At 45.1% G+C, this 12,778-nt stretch overlaps 1 protein-coding gene across 2 annotated transcripts in view; it reads right to left on the bottom strand.

Annotated features, from left to right (window-relative positions):
• Window positions 1-12,483, bottom strand: part of RING1A (RING 1A) — a 37,076-nt gene extending 24,593 nt beyond the window's left edge. For both annotated transcript variants that reach the window (XM_087696064.1, XM_087696063.1), the window contains exon 1: window positions 11,856-12,483. In XM_087696064.1, the coding sequence (XP_087552190.1) occupies window positions 11,856-12,352 (497 nt within the window). In that variant the 5' untranslated portion in view covers window positions 12,353-12,483. The remainder of the gene's footprint in view (window positions 1-11,855) is intronic.
• Between the last annotated feature and the right edge of the window lie 295 nt (window positions 12,484-12,778).

Genomic DNA, 12,778 nt, shown 5'->3' with positions numbered 1-12,778 from the left:
AGGGAATGACTCTCTAACACCCCCTCTCAGATCCTAGACAGGTCAAAAGACTGAGGGATCTAGCATGTCTCCAAAGAAGAGCCTGGGGAAGCGCCTTCGTGAACAGATCCGCAAGATTATCCTCGGTCTTGCAATACTCTACATCAATGGTCCCATCCAGAAGCTTCTCCCGAATGAAGTGATACTGCATCTCAATGTGCTTCGTATGGGCATGGAATACAGGATTCCGTACCAAGGCAATGCAACTCTCATTGTCACACCGCAGAAGAGTAGGACGAGTCTGGGGGCAGCCAAGCTCCTCCAACAATCTCCGAAGTCACAAAACCTCACATGTGGTGGAAGACATGGCCCAATACTCCACCTCAGTAGAAGAAAGGGTTGTGGGTTACTTCTTACTACTCCAAGAGATAACACCTGTACCCAAGGTAAAATAGTAACCTGTAGTAGACCGCCGGTAGTCCACATCGCCAGCCCAATCTGAGTCGCTCCAACCTGCAAGAACAAGATCGGAAGCATTTGTACCTGCTGGATAAGAAAGCCCTAAGTCAAAGGTCCCCCTCAAATACAGAAGAATCCTCAGGGCAACCTGCCAATGCACCTGCTAGGGTTCACGCATAAACCCCACCAAAAGACCCATAGCAAAACAAAGATCAACACGAGTGTTGAGTAGCCAAATCAAGGATCGAATCAACTGACGGTAGCGAGAAGAATCCATCAAGGGAGAATATGAGTGTGAAGTGGCCTTCCACTTCGGATCCATAGGAGTAGAAACGGGCCGACAAGTCTCCATCTCAAAAGTCACCAAGAGCTCCTGAATGTATCTCTGTTGAGAGATAAAAAGCCCCCTCTGAGACTGATAAATCTCGTGACCCAAGAAGAAATGAAGAAGCCCCAAATCCGTCATCTCGAACGTCTGATGTAAAGTTATCTTGGTCCCTTGGACCTTCTATGCACAATCCCCTGTCAAAATCAAATCATCAACATACAACACAAACAACACATGATCAACCTCGAAAGTGTGCACATAAAGCTGCGGATCCGCCGTGGAGCACCGATATCCCAACGTCAACTGAAGAAACGAGTTAATCTTCTCGTTCCATGCACGTGGAGCCTGCTTGAGGCCATACAAGGCCTTCTTCAACCTATAAACCTTCCCATCCAAGGATCCAAAGCTAGGAGGCTGCTCAACATAGATCTCCTCTTGCAAGTCACCATTGAGAAAGGCCGACTTCACATCCAACCGATAGACAGGCCAGCCAAGGCAAGAATAGCTCGAATAGTCGCCATGCGAGCAATGGGGGCAAAGGTATCATGGAAGTCAATGCGTGGGCGCTGAGCAAAACCTTTAGCAACAAGGCGAGCCTTGTGCTTGTCCAAACAACCATCGCTAAGGTACTTGGTCTTGAAGACCCACTTGACGCCAATCACCTTCTTATGAGAGGGACGAGGCACAAGAGACCAACTGCCATTCCTCTCAATAGCCTCCAACTCGGCTTCCATAGCCTTCCACCAATGGTCAGACTGCAAAGCTTCCTTCACTAAAGTGGACTCTCAATCCTGCATAACACGGGTCATCAAACAATAGTTAGAGCAAACAAGCTCCGTAGAATGTGCATGATTCCTCCGTGACCTCCGCGGTCCATCCTACGGTTCCCACTCCTCACGGACCCCCTCAATCCCTGAATCTCGAAGTGTGTCACGGGCCCAACCAAGAGGAGGCCATACCTCTCCCCATCACTCTCCATTTGCTGAAGACTCCGGAACATCCACTGGCAGAAACTCCACTAGGGTGGCCAGTAGAAGAGAAGACTCAAAATCAAAAGAAGAATCTCCATCAAGAGGCTCTGACTCCAAAGAAACTGTTTGGGGAGCCCAACTCTCCCCTGGATCTCCAAGGACGGGGTGCTCCTTACCCCCCACTGTGGGCAGAATTTCCACGAACCGTAAATCTCGGCTCGTGTAGGCATCCCGCTTAACGGGATCAAACAGACGATAGTCTTGAGACTAGGAGTTGTAGCCAACAGAAACCTGTTGTCGGAAAGCCGCCTTGAACTTCTCACGCTGCGTCTTCGAAATGTGCACAAAGGCGTCACACCCAAAGATCTGGAAATAAGAAACATCAAGCTTAGTCCCAAAGTAAGCCTCAAAAGGTGTCATCCTGTCAACAGCCGAAGCGGGAGATCCATTGAGAATGTGAATTGCAGTAGCCACTGCCTCGGCCCACAGAAATTGAGATGTCTGTCGGTGCTCCTTCATGGTGCACACCATCTCGATCACACTGCGATTCTTCTGCTCCAAAATGCCATTCTCTTGAGAAATGTTGGTGTTAGCAAACTCTTGGTGAATATCCCTATCTGCACAAAAATGAGAAAACTCATTAGACACAAATTCACCACTCTTTCTGAGCGCAAGGTCTTCAGTCTCGTCAGCCAGATCGGTTCTCCTCAAAGAGAAGCCAATCCTTGAAGTGGGAGAAAGCTTCCGACTTCAATGTCAAGAAATAGGCCCATGTCATCCTACTGTAGTCGTCTACGATTAACATGAAGTACATGTCAGAGTGCAGCGGTGCGGAAGCGTAGGACTGAGAGAGAGAGAACGCAAAGAGAGAGAGGAGAGAGAAAGAGACAGTGGAAGATGAAGATCTGCTGTATAAAGTGTGCTGTATATAAAGATATGCAGATATGTACAGATAGCTTGGGATTTAAGCTCCGGATGTACCCTACTAGGATTTGACATGTTTGATGCTATGTATTTGATATATTAGAGCATTGTTTGCTCTCTTTGCATTTGACTTCACTTCCAATGGGAGCCTCTTGGTATATTCGGATGTACACAGATTCTTATTTACAAATGAGCTTGAGCTTGTGGGACATACATTTTCTCTCTAGAGAGCGTTATGTCTGCAATTTTTCTGTAGTGGGCTGATTTGATACGCCTATTGAGGCAGGCACCTATCTCTGTCACAGGTTTGTCAGTTTTGTATGCATCTTGGATGGTTATGTATTAAGCTTCTTGCTCTATCAGTTGTGCTTGTGCTTGGTCTCTTCTCTTACCCCGAGACCCATTACATGGATGACTTCTAGTCCTATGAGATGTCTCTTGCCTACCAAGTGATTGGTTTTACAGTTCTTGGTACCTTCTTGCCCCTGGACACTCACTGTTGGATGTATCTTGCTACCTGGCAGTTGCAGTGACATATGTATCAGTGATTGCTTCATTTTAGGACAATTTTACATACTGCTGTCATTTATTACAAGCAGCAAAAATCTACAGATTTTGAGCACTTCTATGAGGGTAATGCTTATTATTTGATGTCATCTTGGTCATGTTTGGTGGCAGGTGCTTCTCTTGGTGATATCTACTCTTTCAGCCAGTTTTAGCAATGGTTTTAGTGCATTTTCTGCTAATTACAGCAACCTGCAATTTTACTTTTTTGCTTTGATTTGGGACAGTATGGCTGGTCATTTGAAAGACACAGCTCTCTTTAACATTGCCAAGTTGGATAGTACCAACTATGGATATTGGAATTCCCAAATATGGCAGGTTTTAGTGCAGAAGTTGCAAATTAAACCCTTGCGTTTCAAGGGTGTTAAACTTGAGGATATGGATGATGATGTTTGGATGGAAGTTGATGAGCTATGCAAGTCTACCATTATTTTGTCACTCTCAGAAGAGGTCCATCATAATGTTGTTGAAAATGAAAATCAGAGTGTATGGGATTTATGGGAGAAGATTCAGGAGCTCTATGCGCAGCAGAGTCCTGCGTCGCAAATATATTGGCTGAAGCAATTAATGGACCTTCGCATGAAAGAGGGGACCTCCCTTTCATCTCATTTCAATCAATTTCATGCTATCATGAAGAGTCTATTGTCACAGAGTATTGAGTTCAAAGACAACTTGCACCCGTTGTTTCTGCTTGGCACCTTGCCTAAATCATGGGATGTCTTCCTTACTCCCATATGCACGAACAAGCTTGATGGGCTGAAAATCAAAGATAATGAGAGTGCTTTATTAACTGAGGAAATCAACAAGAGAAACAATGATGCTTCCCGCTCTTCACATGCATTGACCGTTAGAGGTGGCAAGCATGGCATGCATGATAATGATCATAAGAGCAGGGACTCTCAGAAGTCCAGGTCCAAGTCACATGGTCGCAATAAGTCCCGTGGACGGAAGTCTGATCTTACCTGTTATTATTGTGGGGAAGCAGGACATATTAGGCCGCAGTGCCATAAAATGTGCGATGATAAGCGCAAGGAAAAAGAAAAAGAAAAAGTGCAAGAAAAGTCTTCTGAGCGCAGTATTGTACTTGCAAAGTCCAGTGTGAAGATAGAAGAGGTTAATGTCATACAAGCCACTAATTCAGATGATGATTACATACTTGCAGCTTCTTCATGCGATGCCTTACAGACTTTTGACTTTTGAGATACATTCTATGTATGCGCAGTGCTAGCTCTTGGATTCGGGTGTGTCCTTTCATGTGATACCCTGTCAATATTGGTTTCATACCTATTGTACCATGTCTCGTTTTGTGCATCTTGGTGATGGCAAGTCTCTTGATAGTGTGGGCATTGGAGATATTAGGCTGCACTTTCCTTCTCGCAGTTCTTTTGTTTTGCATGATGTATGCCATGTCCCTGCATTGACTCGCAGCCTTATGTCAGCTGGATAGCTTGATGATGCAGGGTATTTTGTGTCCTTTGGAGACTCTGCATGGAAGATTACTTGTGGCAGGCTTGTACTTGCAAGAGGTGCCAAGTCTAGCAGCCTCTATCCCTTACTTGTATCTGGAGCTACATTGGATCATGTTTTGTCTGTGGGTTCTATTCCCCATGTATCCCTTTGGCATGCTCGTTTGAGGCATATGTCTCTTAAAGAAATGAAAATGCTCTGTGCTTTGCAGTATCTTCCGTCTTTTGACTCTTCGCATTTTGATTCTTGTGATCATTGTTTGTATAGCGGGCACACTAAAAATACGCATAAAAAGTCTGGTAAGAAACGCATGGGTAAGCCCTTGGCTCTTGTACACTCAGATGTATGTGGGCCCATGCCCTGTCAGTCACTTGGTGGGGCAAAGTACTTTGTTACTTTCATAAATGATTACTCGCGTAAGGTTTCGACTTATCCCATAAAGAGAAAATCCAATGTCTTAGACACATTTCAGCATTGGCTTGCATTGGCAGAGAACCAGTCTGGAAAAAGGCTCAAATGCCTAAGGTCAAATAATGGGAATGAGTATGTATCACGTGCTTTTGAGCAGTTTTGTGATGAGCGGGGTATTAAGTGTCTGTTGACCACCCCTTACACCCCACCCCAGAATGGTATGGTTGAACGCATGAATAGGACAATTCAAGAAAGGGTCCGTAGCATGCTTAGCCAAGCTGGCTTACCACAGCACATTTGGGCTGAGGTAGTTACTACTGCAGTGCATCTCATTAACAGGTCACCTAGCAATGGCATTGACTTTCAGATTGCAGAGGAGGTATGGGCAGGCAAGCCCCCCTCTTATAATCATTTGCGTGTCTTTGGATGTGAGGCATTCTGCCATGTGCCCAAGGACAAACGTAATAAGCTAGATCCAAAAAGTGTCAAATGCATTTTCATTGGCTATGGAGATGCAGGAGAGATAGGTTACCGTCTATGGAATCCACAGGCGTGGAAAGTGATTCGTAGCCATGATGTTATCTTTCATGAGGACAAAATGCATATGCAGCTTGAGAAAGTGGTTGAGGTACGCAAAGTTATCTTTCAAGAGGAGCCACCTACTCCCGTTCAACCCGCCGCTCCACGGCCAGCTAGACAGCGTGCAGCATCACTTGATACTCATGATCCACATGTTAGAGATGCTGATATTAGACAGGATGTCAATCAGGTAGCAGATCCTGGATTGAGGCGTTCTACTAGAGATAGACGACCTCCTAACCGTTTTGCGCCCTCTATGGATTATATGTTGGTTACAGATGCAAAAGAGCCTCTTACTTATGATGAGGCTATGCGCAAGGGTGATTGTCATTCTTGGGAGAGGGCTATGCAGTCTGAGCTTGACTCATTGCATAAGAATCACACTTGGGATTCGGTTTCCTTGTCTCAAGATAAGAAGGCTTTGCCATGCGAGTGGGTGTACAAGCTGAAAAGTACCCCTGGACACCCCAAGCCGGCATACAAGGCTCGATTGGTTGCTAAGGGTTTTAAGTAAGAGCATGGTGTTGACTTTGATGAAGTCTTTTCTCCTGTGGTCAAGATGACCACCCTACGCTTAGTCTTGGCCTTGGTTGCACAGCTTGACCTGGACTTGTACCAAATGGATGTCAAGACGGCTCTTTTACATGGGGACTCGTATGATGAGATTTACATGGAGCAGCCTAAGGGCTTTGCTGACCTTGGCAGGGAACACCTAGTGGGCAAGCTAAAGAAGAGTCTATATGGCTTGAAGTAGGCACCTAGGGAATGGTACCATAAGTTTGATACATCCATGCAGTCACAAGGCTACAGCCACAATGCTATGGATCCATACTTGTACACGAAGAAAGCCCGTGATAGTTCTTTACTGATTTTGGTACTCTATGTGGATGACATGCTTTTAGCAGGGACATCTCATGAGGAGCTAGATGCTCTTAAGGCTCAGCTTAAAAAGAGCTTTGAGATGAAAGATCTAGGACAGGCCTCTCATATACTTGGTATGTGCATTACGCGCGATAGATCTCAGGGACTACTCTATCTGTCACAGAGAGAGTACATTCATAAAGTCCTTGAGCGCTTCCACATGCAGGATGTTAAGCCTATTAGCTATCCATTACCTTCTCATGTGAAGGTTTCACAGGCCGATTGTCCGCAGACAGATGAGCAGAGGACCGAGATGGCCAAGATTCCCTATACATCAGCCGTGGACAGTCTTATGTATGCCATGATAGCCACCCGTCCAGATATAGCTTTTGTAATTGGGGTTGTGGCACGTTATATGGATACACCTGGCAAGAAACATTGGGATGTCATGAAGGGTATCATGAGGTACCTGAAGGGCAAAGTAGAGATGTGTCTTTGTTATGGCAGACAAGATACAGGAGTCATGGGATACACTGACTCTGATTATGCAGGACACGCACATAGTAAGAAGTCCACTTCTAGCTATGTCTTCACTTATGCTGGAGGGGCTATCTCTTGGAGGTCCAGGGCGCAAAAGTGTACGGCTCTTTCTACTACAGAAACCGAGTATATTGCAACCACAAAGGCTTGCAAGGAGGCTATCTGGTTAGGCCGTTTGATTGCAAACCTTGGTATGACAGATGCTACGCCTACATTGCATTCGGATTCTATAAGTGCCATTCAGTTGGCCAAGAATCCTATCTTCAATGCGAAGACGAAACATATTGAGGTGAGATATCACTTCATTCGCGAAGTTGTTGAGGACAAGTCTATTGACCTTGTCAAGATTCCGACTGAGCAAAATCCTGCAAACCTACTCACAAAGAGCCTCACTACTGAGCGCTTTGCCTTCCTCAGGAGATTGATGGGCATTGGATGAGATGACGTCTTTTTCCTCATCCTGTTGTACATGTGTACATGTTGTACTATCTTTTTTTTTCTCTCGCTGGGGCAGATTCGCCTTTAAGTGGAAGGTTGTTGGGGGTAAAGGCGCCTCCACATAGCCGCCCGTGTATTACTACACTGACAGTACCTGCCACTGTACACTGCAGGTGGCGGGTGCCCATCATAGTCACTTATTCTTTATTCTTTTAGTTATAGTTTCAATAAAGAAAGGCCCGGCCACACATTGTGGTTGTTGGAGTTTCCACTTTTGACTCTCTCTCTCTCTTGGCGCTTGCTCTCCATCCACCATAGCTCTCACCGCCAAGCTTCTTCCTCCTGGGTTCCACTTCCCTTTCAAGAGAGAGAAGGAGACAGTGAAACGCAGAAAATCTGCGGTGCAGTATGTTGTATAGGAGTGCAAAAATATACACGAATGCAAAGTAAATATCTGCGTGTGTCATTGCCTTGAGATCCTTGATCTCCATCAGTCCATATGCTATCAATCTCAGCAGGCCAACTTTGTCAAATGTCAAATCAGATTGTATGAGAGTGTGCTACCAACTGACTATAAAAAGCCAGGAAAAATAGTGTCCAACACCAGGTCGACTGCAGTAAATGCAGCCGACTGCATAAAATAATGATAAAACTGTCTGACTACACAAACTGCTGACCAATTGCACAATCTGCTGCCACGTGGCAGCTGACTGGCTCCTGCTGTGCACCTGCTCTACTGACATGGCACCTCTGTAGTCCGTACTGCTGATGTGACCAAAGAATAACTCTCTAACAGGATAGTGCACCATCTTGATATTAAGACTGCATTTTTACATGGGAAACTTCAGGAAGAAGTGTATTACAACAGCCCATTGGTTTTGCAATTGAGGGATCCAAACACTTGGTATGTAAATTGAAAAAGACTGTATGGTTTGAAGCAAGCTCCCTAAGCTTGGTATGCAAAAATTGATGCCTTTTTACTCAGCCAAGGATTCATGAACAGCTCATCAGAGTCTACTCTTTACATATGTAAAGAGGGAGGATCCTTGCTAGTTATATGTCTTTATCTAGATAATCTTCTCCTCACAAGGACACATGCTAATCAGATTTCTACATTCAAACAAAGTTTGCAACAAACTTTTGAGATGTCAGACTTGGGGCCTTTGCACTACTATTTGGGCTTTCAGTTCATTCATGATGCTAGAGGCATTGAATTGTCACAATCCAGATATATTAGCAAACTTCTTGAGAGGTTTGGCTTACAAGATCACAAGCTAGTTTGCACACCAATGGAGACTGGACTCAAGCTATCCTTGCATGACAAGATTTGTAGTTTCAGTCTTAAGTAAATATATGCACAACCCACGCATGTCACATTGGCAAGCTATGAAGCATGTTTTTCATTACTTGCAGGGGACTAGGAATCTTGGATTGCTTTATGCCAAGGAGAGACCACTGCAACTACATGCTTATAATGATTCGGATTGGGCTGGTGATTTTGATTCACGTCACTCTACAAGTGGAAATTGTTTCTTTCTTGGCTCATCTTGCATCTCTTGGCTTAGCAAGAAACAATTCACTGTTGCCACACCGCCTTGTGAAGCTCAATGCAAGGCAGCTTTCACTACCACAATTGAATGTGTTGGTTGATCTTAATGTATCTGTCACAGAGCCTACTCCTTTGTTTACTGATAGTCAAAGTGTCATTGCAATGGCATGAAACCCAATGTTTCATGCACACACGAAACACATAGAGATCCACTATCACTTTGTCAGAGACAGGCTACATGCAGGAGATATCAACCTTGTCTATTGTCCTACCACCAATAATGTGGTAGACATCTTCACCAAAGCTCTTCCTTGTGACAAATTTGAAGTATTTTGCAATGCTTTAAATTTGATCGCCTTTGATGGATGATCCTTGTATGTTGATCACTCTTCACTCCAGAGGGATTTGTTGGGTTTGACACACGCATACACTCACAAAGGAGTGTTAGTGATCCTCAATAGGACACTAGGGCACTTTTTACTCTCCTTATGAGAGGTTTTTTCCCCCCAATTTTATTCTCCTTTATTTTATGTGCTCATGTTACACAGATTCGGGCACTTATCGTGTTTTGCACCTTTGGGATGTAAACGCACATTAACAACCCTAAGGTTTAAGGGTTATACTTTGTACTTGCACATTTCTCTTTGATTGTTGCATTGGGAGTCGTGTCTTCACTCTCACACTCTCTTCATTGTCAATTGTGTACTCTTAGCTGAGCTTCGATCTGTCCCCTCTCTCTCTCTCTCTCTCTCTCTCTCAGAAAGAGGAGCCTGAGGATGTTGGTCTTCATGTGGTACCGAGAACCATGTGGATGAAGATGATGAAGCATCCCTACTAGAAGAGCAAGGATAGAAGTCACTGCCATGATAGTATCAAGAGAGATGTTGCACGATCCGCCGCGGGTGGGGAAGCCTCCATGCTAGTAGAAGAGCAAAACTCCAAGTAGATAGAACCATGAAAGGAAAGACGTGCATCTCCTTTCTCCAACTCAAGAACGACTAGTGCAAACATGTATATTAGCCCTACACTAAAATACAAAACCCTATAAAAGAGATCAAAAAATTTACAAGCACAGAGGTGACAACTACCACAAAGAGATGTAGAGCTGATTGCCCATGCCCAACCAATCCACACCCCCGCAAGTGGCACCATCTGCAAATATAGAGGATATTACACCATCATTGAGAGACCATACCTCACCACTTCAGCTTCTCTATGCTAGATAGACCCATGAGAGATATCTTTGGATGAGAGTACTCATAGCATTAGATAACCATTTTGGGACTTGGGAAAATTCCCTAACTATTTAGATGTAACACTTTGGTATCATAGGCCAATTTGGCCTTTTGTAATATAACTTACTACTTCTTCTTCTTCTTCTTCTTCTCCTCTCCTCTCTCTCTCTCTCTCTCTCTCTCTCTCTCTCTCTCTCTGTGTGTGTGTGTGTGTGTGTGTGTGTGTGTGTGTGTGTTCATCTCTTTCACTCAACCCGTGCATCTACTTCTACAACGTTGCACTCTGACATCTTACAGATCTTATTGTACCCTTCCTTGGACCTGATTGATTGAGTGGCCATGTTTTATGCCTCAACTCACTATGCATGAGTCTTTTGTTGCCCCTCCACTCATTGGGATCCTTATTCCCCAAGGTTTCAATCAATGGCATTTGTCCTTGTCTAAGGCCCATTTGCAATCATGGTTGTTGGAGATTGTATGTCCAACTCCATATCTTGGCACAAGGACTATGTCGTTTGCCCTTGTCCAACATCCATTTTTAATCATGGCAACTCAAGCGGCGTGGCACACATGCATTTATGTCCGCCAGATTTGGCCCACTCAAAGCAGCCAATTTCTCGTCCTTCACCTATCATAGGCTCACACACTTGTACATACTTTAGTTCTCACTTCAGTACTTCCCTTGGTTTCATGGCGTAGAGCCTTGTTTATCTCTACCATTCTCTTGTGCTCATCGTCTCTTTGCTGTCCACTCACCTTTGTGCCTCTACTTGCATCAAAAAGGATTAGAATTGGAGTGAATGAGAACATTCGTGAATATATCTTAGAGTCCCAACAGAAAAAGCTGAATCGAATACACTCGCTGGATTAACCAAAGCTTCTGTTGAAATAAGCTACCGAAAGCTGTATTTTAAGCACGTGGGAAAGAGATGGAATCGCAAACATTGGTGCTAAGAAAGTATTATGGACAGGATGTGAAAAGATCCTAACTCTGAGTGAACGCATGCATCCTAAGATTGAAAACGTCACATGCCCTGAATGTTGTGTGTTCAAACTTCAACGTAGTCTCAATCAGGCGATGCGCTTTAAAAAGTTACACGACAACCTAACAAGCCTCTATGTGTGGCGATCTTCAAAATATAGGTTGCGCTGGCCGTAACGAGCTCACAAAATGCTGGACATCAAGTACGCTCTTGGGCAAGAAAAACGCTATTTCCGTCCATCTGAGAACTCGAGATGGTAAAAAAAACACCTGTGATTTACACGACAATGCCTCGTGGAATTAAGTCCAACGATCAAGTCGAGACCAGGTTGATCGAGGAGTATGAAAGGGAGAAGCAACATGGGAGCTTCTTTCCGCGCAATATTTTCAGCTAGATGGAAAGACAGCAGGAATGGTGTAGGCTAGACCGAAAATCCGGGAAGCCATGCAAATAGAAGCGGGGGAGGAACCTGCATTTTCGAGCGACAAACCACGAAAAGAACGGCAAACGGAAACCCTAGAACCATGGTTGCACAGGATACAAGGAAGAGAAGAAGAAATGGCATACCCTGTCTTGTCCGGTTTAGGACGGAAGCTCGGCAAGACGCTTTCCGGAGCACGATGGGAAGAATCCTTCTCGCTGTCGGCATGCGGATGGCGGGAAGAGCCAATGGCTTTGTCTCCTTCCTGCTGCTGCTGCTGCTTGCGTGCTTCTCCTTCCCGCAAGCCTTCATCTTCACCTTCATCGTCGGCATCGTCGTTATCATCATCGTCTTCTTCATATTCGTCTTCCACGTCTTCTTGTTCCTGCTGCCGCGCCTGCTCGCGAGGAGCCATGTCCTCGTCCTCGTCCTCGTCCTCGTCGTCCTCCTCCTCCTCCTGCGCGTCATCGTCATCGTCATCGTGGCTCTTGGAGCCTGTTTCCTCGTCTCCTGCGTCCTCCTCTTCCGCGCGTCTGTCCCCGGCCTCCTTGTCGGCCATCTCGTCATCTTCCTCTTCGTCCTCCTCCTCTCCCTGTTGCAGCGCCACTTCCCTCTCTTCTTCCGCCATCTCCTGCCTTCCCATCACGATCTCCGCTCCGCTCCGGCTGCTGCTGCTGCTGCTGCGCTACTACGCATCACGCATGAAAATATGCCTGCATTCCACGTCAAACAAACCATTGCGTTGCAAAGGAAAAAAATGATAAAGCAACATACACAGCTATACATCATATGACTAGTATTTCACACCAAAAGTGAACTTTAAAGGGGCGCGCGCTTGGTGCCACACCTAGGCACCTCACTTGACTTTCAAGAGTCTCGCAAGTAAAGGTCGTCATATTTTTAGTAAATAACAATGTAAAATAAGAGCCCAGCCACACATAAGTACATTAACTTGTGGGCATTGGTAAATGTGATGAAGCATAAGCACCCGTACACAACTCAAAACAATGACGGATGATGCATTTGTAAATTTGATGCCATTGTGCAAAGGTCTAAATTTGACGCGATA

This window comes from Lygodium microphyllum, chromosome 16 (assembly GCF_053477565.2).
Source record: "Lygodium microphyllum isolate KBCC chromosome 16, Lygodium_microphyllum_v1.1.10, whole genome shotgun sequence".
Classification (NCBI taxonomy): domain Eukaryota; kingdom Viridiplantae; phylum Streptophyta; class Polypodiopsida; order Schizaeales; family Lygodiaceae; genus Lygodium; species Lygodium microphyllum.
This window is presented reverse-complemented; position numbering and strand designations above follow the sequence as displayed.